General features: G+C 31.7%; 2 protein-coding genes across 3 annotated transcripts in view; both read left to right on the top strand.

Annotated features, from left to right (window-relative positions):
* LOC109608802 (plexin-B) overlaps positions 1 to 2,259 on the top strand; it is a 167,749-nt gene extending 165,490 nt beyond the window's left edge. Inside the window, exon 20 of the mRNA XM_049965361.1 lies at positions 41 to 2,259. Within this exon, the coding sequence (XP_049821318.1) occupies positions 41 to 148 (108 nt within the window). The 3' untranslated portion in view covers positions 149 to 2,259. The remainder of the gene's footprint in view (positions 1 to 40) is intronic.
* Positions 2,260 to 4,301: 2,042 nt separating this feature from the next.
* On the top strand, positions 4,302 to 12,765 carry LOC109608814 (probable E3 ubiquitin-protein ligase makorin-1). 2 transcript variants are annotated; one of them, XM_020025362.2, is made up of 7 exons: positions 4,302 to 4,600; positions 4,992 to 5,240; positions 5,293 to 5,388; positions 5,447 to 5,786; positions 6,734 to 6,945; positions 8,395 to 8,671; positions 9,723 to 12,765. In XM_020025362.2, exons 1-7 carry the CDS (start codon positions 4,563 to 4,565, stop codon positions 9,855 to 9,857), a joined length of 1,347 nt encoding a protein of 448 aa, XP_019880921.2. In that variant the 5' UTR covers positions 4,302 to 4,562; the 3' UTR covers positions 9,858 to 12,765. The 2 variants fall into 2 exon arrangements, with proteins under 2 accessions (XP_019880921.2, XP_049818570.1); XM_049962613.1 differs by having other exon boundaries at positions 4,303 to 4,490.
* Positions 12,766 to 12,988: the final 223 nt, after the last annotated feature.

Below are 12,988 nucleotides of genomic sequence, written 5' to 3'. Positions count from 1 at the left end.
ACACCAGCAAGTGAAGCTTACGTTTGCGGTTTGTTTTCAGATCCTGGACGCACTGAACACGGACCCAAATTGCCGTCGTCTGCATCTAGCCCAAAAACTGGACAGTGTGGCGTACACGCTTGGTGGGGAGGACACGTCAGCCTGCTGACCATTTCAGTCACCTGATCCCTTGCTGGCTAGAAATTTTGCGCCCTAATCCCAGCCCAATATGCGCACATGCTTCAAAACGAATGTACATCCGTTTCCGTTACACGTTCACGGTTTCGGTAACGAAGAACATCAGTCCAAATTGAAAGCGAAAACTGTCCTGAAGCAATAAGTGCGGAATTTGTTGACACTCGCGTCGGTGTTGGAGGTACGCCGGTGCCACACTCTGCGGGTGTTATTCTTGTTTGAAAATTTTACTTTGTGTTTTGTATTTATTTATTTATTTTGATTGTTGTGCGTACGTCCAATGCCGGCCCAATATTATCGATGGCCACCAGACAGAACATTGAGATTTATCGTGGTTGGGATAAATTGTGATCTGTGTATTTTAAAAGTCAATTAAACATTTTTCGATGTTCTTCTTCATTGAATAGATGCATAAGCGGAGAGCATGTGGGTATTATGAGCGTGTAATAACTGTGATATAGCGCGCATGATCAGGTGACTGTGATTGGTTTGCGTACTTACCCCCTCCATCGGCTGCTAGTTTCCTTCCAGAGTGCCTCGCCTACGCTGATGGGACGTGACTTGGACAGTGTATACTCCATTGTTTAGCGCGGATTATTCAAATTTTTAGCGCTCTTTCATTCGGTCCGGTTAGTCTAGTTTTTTAGTAGAAATCTATAGACATATATTCTACATGTATTCGACTGATCATCACTTATTAGCTTTAATTGTTTAGTTTTTTTATTTATTTCGATTTTCGGGCGACAGTATTAGGTGATGCAGCTCACGACTGGTTACCAATCGTTTTACTTTTGCATTTGTATATCATTGTGTGGTATACAGGTTGTGAACACTGAAAATTAGTTTACTATACTGGGCAAGACTTGAAACAACTTTCCTTTGATGAGCTCTTAAATATAAAGTAATTCTATCCTAGTGGGATTTTAGGTAGTTAGCATTCTTTCAATGATGTTAATAATCCAGACTTTAGGTCTCACCGTGTTAGTATTTAAATGTCTAAATACTAAGTCAATATTTTTATAAAAAAAACTAATGTAGAACGAAAGTGAAATGATTTGTATAGAGTCAGATATTGCCTCAATGCTAAACAATGTTCAGTGTGTGCATTGTAACGATTGGTACAGTCACGTTCGTGTTGTGAAATTATAAAATCTCATTAGAAGAATCCTTAGACGGGTGAAAGGAAGAAATGGTTTTCTTAGTTCAGTCGCGTATATGATAAAATAGTGTTCTGTACCGGAACAATATTTATGTGAATTCGTCTTCACGTCCAGTGATTTGTACGTTACTATTTTAATTATGTTTAATATGAAATAATTCATACTTGTATCTTATCTATTTTTTTGTAAATATAATATAAATTGTGCATATAGATTATTATATCGGATTTATAAAAGTGTTTATATTTAAGCGTAAATTCATCGATATTTCTTTATTAGATTGTGTTAGTTCATCATTTTTACTATAACAGCAATTTTTACAAATTTATATATAAATATATGTAATAGTTGCTTTTTTAAAATGTGACTATTTGTTCCTAATAATTAAGATAAAATAACATTCAATTCATTCTAATTCTGAACTAATACATACAGAAAATCCACGAACACATTTTACATTCAAGAGGAAACTCTATTTTTATATCTAAAAATGTGATAGTACCTTATAATACTGAATTGATTCAAATTTCGTTAGTTCACAACAAAATGGAACACATTATAAATATGTCCTGTATATAACTCCTCAGTTCACTCAAATAAATGTATATTTTTATTGTAATACATAATATTTTCAAATTAAATATATTTAATATAGTCATATTTTAAATTAGCTTTTATAATTTTTTACATTTAAAATATCGATGTCTCAATTTTAAAATTAAATATACAAATGTTAGATAAAGAATATTATGCAGTCTGTTAAAATACCACCTTACTTGACTCATATTTTAAAAGTATACTTTTACTTTTGTACTGATTTTTATTATTGTGACATTTTTTTTAGTAGTTTACAACTTCTCTTTTATATTTTTGGTAATGTGATTGTGAATTAAAAGCTTTTTATATAAAGTGTATTGTTTAGTGATATTTTTTTACTCTATTAAACATGTATTCCAAACTCAGTTCACATATTTTTCATTAAAATGGCCATATGACAAGCCACCCACAAATATAACATCAGTAAGTATTTTGAAAATATTAAATATTAGGATGGGTAGGTAAGGTAAGTATTATTATTATATTTAATCCGTCGTTTCTCTGAATTATATTAACTAGGAAAAGGAAACTTGCTTTTTATGTGAAGGAAATTCGGTCCTTTTATTATCATTGTCGTAAATGACAATTTACGTTTATTCATTTTATAGATACCCTTAATGTAAATTTAAATCTAAAAGGCAAACGTGCCTTTTGTTCCAGCTTAAACTTACCCTTATAAATAATAAATAAATTATCAATATAATATAGTTTGTTAAGTGTAAACTACCAAAAGCACATTTAATGTTAAGTTGTTTACACATTCATTTAAGTATGTAGTAAGAGTTTCTTGTATTTTTAGTAAGTTTCCTTATTAAACATTAAATAAAGTTTAGTGTAAATAAATGTTTAAGCTGTATCTTTTATCTGTATTTAATTAATTCTACCTGTGTGCAGTGAAATAAGTTATCAAATTTGCTTTAAAAATTATCAAGACTGGAATGGCCAAAAAACAATTAATTGTAATTTTTATTAATTTAATACATTCTTACATTCATTTATAACTGTAAATTAGTTTGTTTATTATAAACTATCAAAAATTAATATTAATATAAGTATATTTGTACTAAATATATTTTTGTATACATTTATTTATGTATGTAGTAAGTTTTTTCTTTAGTATTTCATAATTAATCATTAAATAAATGTTTTTATATACAAATTTAATGTCAATGAGTGTTTAAACTGAATATGAATTTAATATAAGTATATTTGCTCAAAATACATTTTTTACACTTTTATTTATGTATGTAGTAAGTTTTTTCTTTAGTGTTTTAGTTCTAAACATTAAATAAATATTTTTGTATACAAATTTAATGTCAATAAGTGTTTAAAGTGTATATGAATTTATTTCTACCTGTGGGCAGTGAAATTAATGATCAAATTTGCATGTAAAATGATTAAAAATAAATATTGGAATTGCCAAAAAACAATTAATTGTCATTTTCATGACTTTACTTTCTACCCTTCATTTCCAAGCAAAAATTAGAATTTCTTTGAACTGTTTTGCCTTAAAATGCCTCAATTTAATTCCGCCTATATGTAGTAGAGAAAGCGGAACTGCATTAATGTGCATGCACAAAATAGACTAATTACACTTTTTATTTAACAATAATTGTAATTGGTCCCAAAAAATTGCATAAAAGTTCAAATAAGACAGACAGAAATATTTAAAACGTGGAGTTTAATTCTGTCTACGTGCGGAGGAGAAAGCGAAACTGTTTATTATTATACTAATGTTAATAAATTAACAATCTAATTTTGATTCAATGACTAAAAATAAACAAATTAATGTCAATGTAAATGCAAAATAAGTCAATTAAAAACAAACGAAACGCCTTGATAAAACATATTTTACATTTTATAGAGTACTTACAGTGTTAGAAAACATTAATTAATAAAGAAAATAAGATTTTTTATTATTGTTGAAATTTTATGTTTTGAAAGCAAACCGGGTTGCATAATTTTATTGTCGGTGTGATCTGTGCTTTGTTTTAATCTTATGGTTGGTCCTTGCACCGTTTCAGTAGCTGTGATTCACAACTAGTCATCGCCAAATCAAAGATACAAACAAAAAGTAAGTAATTTATGTGGTCCTTACGTTTTAACTTTAACATTTACGTGTTTATTCTGTTTAGATGTCCAATAATAACAAATAATATTTTGAACTGTAACAATTGAAGTAATACACTAACGAATGGTGACACCTAAAAAATAACCAGAAATTTTATAAAAATTAACGAATCGTTTCGTCTAATTTGCCCTGGAATCGATTGAATTGATTTCTAAAAATGATTTTGAATGATTCGAATTCAGGGGAAAATTCAGCTGCAGTCTGTAAGGTTGGCATACCTGTCGTGCCGAATAGAAGTGTCGCCGTTAAAGATCGTGCGTTCCGTCGTCGTCGGTTGCCTTCTGTCGCGAACGCATACAAATTTGCAGCTGCTGAGATCCCGAAGAACTTTTATTTTTCAAAAATAACTTGTTTACCCCCGTTGTTTACATAGTGTCAGGGTTGAAGCACGAGGCGGACCGATGTTCTGGACAATTTAAATGGTGTTTGTAAGTGTCAAATGTAATGTCATAATATTTTTTTGAGAAAAGACGGTTGAAGTTTTGATCTTATCCGTCAATATGGCGGACATTTTACGTTTGGAGAGGTGCTGTATTCAGTAAGTTCATGTTTGTTTATGCATGATTTACATTTAAAGATTTGCAGTCTATATATTATTGCTGATTAATTCTTATCTTAAGCTATTGCTGTCGCTTCATGTCGGTCATGTTGTGTCATCTTATGTTATATTGACAACTGCATACTAAAAACAGACTTGTGCTCTTTTTTGTTTTATACTGCATGATATCATTATGAATGACATTACCGAGTTAACAGTAGGTATATTTTTAGTTTGATGTATCTTTTATTGTCATTTAAATTGCTCCTAATTGGATAAAGACATACGTTTTTTATTTGGGCCACTTCTTGACATCTCCACAATGCAAATCTTAAACTGGATTACGTTTGTTTATTCTGCCATCTCTAAATCTCCATTTTTGTTTTTTTAGCTTTTACTATCAGCGTGCTTGCCCTAATGGAGAAGCCTGTAAATACCCCCATAAATCAAAATTCGAAATAGACTTGGTCGGTGACCTAGGAGACTTTGGAGTTGGAAAGCCAAAACCACAAAGGGTTTGTCGCTATTACAAACGTGGTAACTGCATCCACATGGAAAACTGTCTGTTTCGTCACGACAACGACAACTCCATGATTGCCACCAACAACTTCCTCAACACAAACAACAATCAATCGGCAAGGTAAGCCTCCATTTAAATCCCATTTATGTGTACCTAAAGAGTCATGTTGCAGCACAAACATGCCATCTACCTCCCGCCAACCCAGCAAAAACCCCACTAAATCCATTAGTGGTCGGGATGCTCAAAATAACGAAACAGACACTAAAATGTAAGTAACTTGGGAATTGTTTCGTTTATAACATCGTTAACACATCACGTCATTCCAGAGAGAACAATACAAGAGAAACAACAGAGGCTGACAAACACAAACCGGACGATGAGGCCGAGGAGCAGCAAGAAGGTGCGTGCGCCTCGCCGCCACTCAAGACCTCGTTGTGGGTGAACGCGCCCGAATTTGTACCGCGAACCAGGAGCTACGCCCAAGCCCTGCACCCGGAGATGCTCACCGACAAAGAGAGCAACGCGAAAATGTGCCCGTACGTGAACAAGGATGGCATATGCAGAAACATCGCCAACTGTACATATCTGCATGGCGAAGTGTGCGACATGTGTGAGCGCATGGTGCTGCATCCGTTCAACGAGGATATGCGAAAGAAGCACCGTCAGGTGAGTTTGTCTCTATGTTATTGTACCGAAGTGCTAAATACTGTATAAGTGGCCCAAACATTGAGTTAAAAGTGCTCCTCGGATTGTAGATGTTGGGGATTTGATGAATTAATTAACTTCATTGATTAAAGTACTTAGACTGCAATTATAAAAAGATTAATTTGGTTGTCATTTGCAGTTTGAACAACCTTATGTAATTAACTTGTTTCATTTTGTAAAAACAAGTGTTTTAGAACAAGTAATTCATTTGGATCGATGGTCGAATTAATTAAAAATAAATCGTAAGACGTATCGTATTTTTTTATTCTATCAATTATTAAAATAATTGATATTTATTTTATTAGGCAATAGGTTTTTATTTAAATGTACAATGTATCACAAGGTTTTAAAAAGCTTTCCTTTATAAGTACCTGTGTTGCTAATTAAATTATTTTCAGTGCTATTTAAATGCATTTTATGTCTACAGTAATTGTCATTGCCTGATAGTTGATCCGTAATTTGCTTTTAGAATCCATTGTTGACTAATAATAAAGAAAACAGTTACGTTGATGTAATCTTAATGATACATTTTAACATTCTGCGATGATAATTCTGTACATTGTTTTAGTTTATCACTTAAATATATTTGCACACATTTTCTCTAAGTATTATTACAAAAAGGAAGTAAGTCCTGTGTCCACAAAAAAAAAAATAAAATTGTCATTGTTATTAATGCTTCAGCATTTTCTGATTCTATTCGGCGTGAAAAATAATGGTTACTTGTTTGTGACCATTCGATGAATCGGTTTTATTCATATGTTTTGAATTTAGATTTATAAACACGATTGTAAATTAATATTATCGCCCCATTAATTGCCGCATGATGTGGCGCATGTAAAAATATTATTTATATTACACATACAAGTCAACATAGATAATGTGCATCGATTTATTGTTGAAAATTTTAGGAATGCATTCAGCAACACGAGAAAAATATGGAGCTCTCGTTCGCGATCGCACGATCCAAAGAGAAGACGTGTGGCGTCTGTTTCGAAGTGATAATGGAAAAGGCCACCGGCGAACAACGATTCGGCATTTTACCAAATTGCAACCACTGCTTCTGCCTCACCTGCATCAGGAAATGGCGACAGGCGCGTCAATTCGAAAACAAAATTATCAGGTAAGTTGTTATTTCCTTTTGATTGACCTGGCAAACAATCCGGTTTAATTAATTTTTTTGTTTAATATGATTTGGGCATTTTGTAGTAATTACTTTAATTAGGCAAGTACTAAGTTGATAACGTTTTTAACACGTCTCCTACAAAGCAATTTCAAGTATTCAATTTTGTAGAAATTGTTTTAGGCGAATGACCATGGTGACCTAATTTGGGTAAATACAATAGGTGACTAATCTTAGATTTTAATTAAATATTTACTGAACTGAAACTACAGGTTTCGTTTCAATTTACCGTTAGTTGTGTAAAAATAAATGTACCTTATTCAAGAATGGACTAAATTTGTTATTTCAATTTTTTCTGTATCTAATTTTTGATATTACAGATTGTTTTCTACGATGAATAATTCATATAAATACAATTTCTTAAAAAAATAAATAAGATAAGAAAAATTAGTATTTGCATACAGATAATTAAATAAACAAACGTTTTATTTTCTTTGTTGTAAATATAAAACATTTTTTATTCAGGTAATTTGATAAATAAAATTTTATGTCTTTTATATTAATATAAAATTTATTATTTTTTATTTGGGCAATATTAAAATTGTATTTTTTATTACTACCATAAATTTTTAATTCTCAGGTAATTTCATAAATAAACGTTTATTTCTTTATTATAAATTTTAAATAAACTAAACTTATTTTAGTTGGTTCTGTTTGATTTTCTTAGCAAATACATATTTTTAGAATATAATTTTAATTTTATAATTTAATAATATTGCTGTATATTACTTTCCTTCAACAATGTGGTTTGTAGTAAAAAAGGTATGTGTACTGCAACATATCACTTGTTGAAAATTTTTAAATAATTTTTATTGAATAGATTTGTTAAGGATTTCCATTGTCTTAATTTATATATAATTTGAGTCTTTTGTGAGTCACCATTCTGTTTAAGAAAATGAAATATTTGTGTTCTCTGCAAATATTGTATTAAATTTAACATACATATTATTTACTAGCTTACTCAATATTAAAATATGGAGAATTCACCAGCTGATTTATTAGAAAACTCAAACAGATGTTTCTGTTTTTCCAATTTGTTTTTTATTGGACAAAATTATAGCATTTTATTTTATAGTATTTTATTGCTCTGTGTGAATTTCATTCGTTTATTAACGACATAATAAAAATTATAATTCTGGCTTAATAGGGTCAAGCAAAACAAGTACATATTACTGTGTGAATTAAAATATTTAACGTAAATATTCCTATAGGAATCATATGTGATCAGTACAATCCAATATGATATAAAAATTGAAGTACATAATAACAAATGAAGAAGCTTGAATGATTATTAAATATTAAAATATTGGTTAGTGTTATGTCTACAAATAATACCGATGTGTAGTGAAAATATAGGCTTATTAATTAAATAAATAATTAATTTTCCAGGGCATGTCCTGAATGCAGGGTAACATCGGACTTCGTGTGTCCGAGCATGTACTGGGTGGACACGAAAGAGGATAAGGAGAAGTTGATCGACGACTACAAGAAGGCACTCTCCAGAAAAGACTGTAAATATTTCAAGAAGGGCGTGGGAAAGTGCCCGTTCGGCAACAAATGCTTTTACCTCCACGCCCTGGCCAACGGCACTAAATGCGATGTTGGTCCCCCACCACGCCAGCGCAGGTACAGGGGCTTGGACAACAGCGACATTGAAGTGCTTCAGGTAAACCGATCAAAAGTATTATTATTTATTACTTATGGTAATTAATATTCAGACACACAAAACGTCCTATTGGACATTGTTCACTTTTAGAGGGCGAAACCTGGAGCTCAGTCATTGGGACTTGTTTATTTCCGAAAATTTGACGATTTTCGTAAATAAATTTGTTTCTAGGCGCTGAAAATAACAGTGTATTAACGCTATGTTTGTTATGTGTGCGTCGTTTAGAGTCAGTGTTCACTGTTTAGTTTTTATATGTGGGATTCTTTCAATCTTTATTTATTTATTTTTATTTATTTATTAATTTATTATTATTAACTCATGTATAATATTGGTTTAGTCGTCATTCACGTTTTAGTTATGGCAATTATAATTTTTTTCTGTTATATTATTACTTTAAGTTCTATTTTATTGGACACATGAAAAAGTAATTTATGTTTTTACTGTTTATCTACCTCTTCACATTCACACTATTTATTACATAAAAACTTGGATAATGACTAAAATAAGTGATAGTCAAAGGAATTAATATCTGAACTAAGTGTTGTGTGAGGTGGAACTCCTATTTAACATTTAGAAGTGTGTTTGCAGCTCCAAAAATGTCTATATATAAAATAGAAATTTATTCAAATAAACCACAGACAAGGAACATAAATTACTTTTCCTGTACCTAGTTTTTTAGTCAGATGATCAGTTAATATTCAAGAAGTAACTCAGTCAATTATAGATAATTTTTAAAAGATACATTTGAATATAATAAGCTTCCTCGTCGCCCCTCTACTTTTTTATTAAGTTAAAATTATAGTTCAACGATGATTGAGATCATTTTAAAACATTCCAAGGCATTTTCGTAATAAAACATATGGTCCACACTATTTCCTTCAAAAGACCATTATCAATAGTAAAATTGAATCCTACTGACTGACTGATGATTGTCATTTGAATGGAATTGAGTTAAAATTACACTAAACCACTATAACATGTTTTTTAAAAAACACCCTAATTCAAAGTAATTATTTGGTTACTAAATTATGTAAATTTCTTCCCCCTGTAGCAGGTAATGCTGTGGGAATTTTTAGATGAACGGGAGTTCCCATGGAGTTTGGCAGATGAAATAGAAGATTTGGTGTCATTTTTTACTGATTCTGATGAATCGGACTGGTCAGACTATGACGCTTTCTTTGACTAGATCCTCTATGCGAATATATGAATAAATATATATGCTGATTTATGTTTTTATAAAAAGGTTTACTTCAAATTTACTGAATATTAAAAAAAACTATGAAAATTTTTGGTAAAATCTCTGTAGAATATTTCATGTAAATATGTTATGTAATAATATTCCTTTATTTCATGGCAATAACTGTCGTTGTTGCTTTAACTGATGTAAAATAGATTACACATATGCCTCCTGAAAAAAATCAACTAGATTAAAATGTTTCTTTCTTTACTGCTTCCCTGTATGTTAATTTAGTGTGATAATATTCGAAATTTAGTAGTTCAACTGTCTAAATTTAAATGAGCCAACCTTAGAATTGTTTGCATATTCTATTTATTATTGGTCATTTTCACGTCGGTTTTATTCACAAATTCAAATTATTCATTCATCATGGCAATTCTAAGGTTTGCTCAAGTAGCTTTTTATAGGCAAGCAACTTCACCTGTGACATTTTACCACTGCAAATACTAACCAGCTTTTTGTTACATTTAAATTGTGGACACAACACCTTTCTCTCAGTAAATGATAACTAACTAAATCTACCTCAACTGTAAGTTTTTACATACGCATGTTTATATTGTATCCTTGCCTGTAATAATTCCAGAATTTCCCGTTTGTTTTATTTAGGAAGCGCAAGTGCAAATCCCAGTTATCATCATATACTGCGGTCCAATTCCGATGTACTTGCTTGTTCCGTGCATTGTTAGATAATTTCAATAAAAAACAAGACCGTTTAATTCTGATATAAGATTAACTTTCATTTCATTACAGTAGCAAGTTAATATGCAGTGGTAACCTGCCTGTTAAGCCTTTTATTGTTGTGTGAGAATGAAAAATTGTCATGGCCAGTTCTACGTAATACCAGCAAAACAAACAAAGAACTAAAATATGTCTTTTCCATTCTTTAACTGTAATCGTTAGGTGTTGGGTCTCCTAAAATTCATGTATAGGGATTTTTGACTTGCACCACTTTATATTTAGTTGTATTCGCTAAGTTTTTACCCGGTACGCAAATAGAATTCATTCTTTAATACATGATAAATTGGCTGTTAGTGTACGTTTAGTACATATCTTATAGGAATCGTGTGCAATCAGGACAAAAATATTACTTTTATTGTACTGTCCTTATAGTTTGCCACGTGACAATACCTCCTGAAGTTCTGAAGTGCCTTCAGGTGGTCCCGGTTCACCTTTAGTCACGCTTTAAAACCTCTGATCTCAAAATCCAACAGACCCTTACGGTCCCGTCTCAAATGAACATTGTGAACGTTCAATCCGTGCATTTTGAATCCCGACGTGGTGAGTCGCTTTCGATTGCGAGTTTCCGGTTCTCTGGCTGTCAAAGGTCGACAGTGTTCAACGAATGTCTCGCCATTATACAGGAGATTGCAAGTCTCTGTGCCTAGGATATTTAGAATTGTGACCTCTCGTTATTGATGAGGAACCCGTGCTATGTGACCGTTGGCAGTTCAAGGGAACCGGAAAGTTTGCAGTTGTCGGGAGCTGGCCATTTCGTCGAGGTTTCTTGCAACTCTCCAGGAGTGTTTCCTTCTACGGTGGCAATATTGATTGTTTCGAGCCATTTCGAGATTCGATACTCATTTCATTGCCTCGTCACTGTCCTCTGAGCATTTTGTACGATTGATTGCGTCCGATTCGCGAGACCAAATTGGTGCAGTTTTTGTTTGTTGACTTATGAAGGAGAACTGTATCTTTTTGTTCCTTGAATTTGGTGCAATTCTTGTATGGGTGCGATGAGGATATGGGAGGTGACCTGTAACGGGATGATTTGGAATAGTCGTATTGTACGTGAAGACATTGAGAGATGGTTCTTGGGAGTTGAGAGATGTTTGGATGCTATGGTTGATTGATTGCAAAGGTTGATGTGGCCGTCATAGTGTGGGGGATGTTGCGATTTGAAATTCTATTGTATGATTTTGGAATTGAAACCATTTTTAGGCACCTGCAGATGCGAAGATTTTTGAAATGTGGCTTTTATATAAGATTTTGGTTGCTTTATTTCTGTGATGTTTTTGTCGATGATTGTACTTCCTAGTATTAAGAATGTATATGCCCGGTGTCGGCCAGCAAAAGAAACGAACATCTTTTTGTGGTGCTAGTATGGAAGACAGATGAACTCAAACAGGAGAAGCGCAGCCATGTCAAAAAGATCTGTGATTGTTAGTTTGTTAGGAACAATTTGAATACTTTTTAGTATTTTAGTTGACTATGTTAAAATTACCAGTTATTTGTTATAACATGTATTTCGTAGTTAATAGTCGATTTTTAAGAACATTGTAGCAATATTTCTAGTTTTCCGTCAATTTCTGTTTTGTAAATTTCTGAAATTTAAATTTTTCCTGATCTGGCAGCTTTGGTTGTTCACAAAGAATTGGTTGGTTTATTTGATTAGGTATTTACAATTTCAGAAATGTGTTTATTACATTTAATTTAGTCATTATTTTTAGCTGATAATATGCTTGTCTGTAATGTGCCTAAATAGTTTTGGGATGGATTGTCTTAATCTGGGGATTATCTGTTATTTGTTGGCAACAGCTAATTTAACATATTTTTTTATGGGTACATATTAGTTATATCGTTAGTTTAGAATAAAAAAAGGTTTTTGTCAATGTGAAACCTTAGTAAACTGTATTACAAAATTATACCCTCTCTATATGCTATGAATATTACTTTCTAGTATTTGCTGTTCTATGTTGAGTGTAATTTGTAATATTTTATTCCATATTTAACAATAAATCCAAATGTATCCTAAATTTAGGCTAAAAATCTATGACTGTAAACTTATTAAAATATTCGTTGATTTTTTTATTCTGTACTTACATAAATAAATGCTACAATATATGTGTTTTAATTTGAACTTGTCCTTTTACTGTATTTTTAGAACCTTGCCTGGTTTTAATAAAGTCCGTACTGATTTATTTTTGAGTATTATTTAAAACCTCCCATATTGCGAAGGTAATCTTAGGGGAGTGTACCCAACATGTCAATGTAAATTTGTTGTCATGGTCAGCAAGATATCCATCCATTAGTAATTGTCGTCTTCTCTTAACAGGCTTTGATGGACCTTCAGCTTCAAGTAA

Source organism: Aethina tumida, chromosome 1 (genome assembly GCF_024364675.1).
Source record: "Aethina tumida isolate Nest 87 chromosome 1, icAetTumi1.1, whole genome shotgun sequence".
Lineage (NCBI taxonomy): Eukaryota > Metazoa > Arthropoda > Insecta > Coleoptera > Nitidulidae > Aethina > Aethina tumida.
This window is presented reverse-complemented; position numbering and strand designations above follow the sequence as displayed.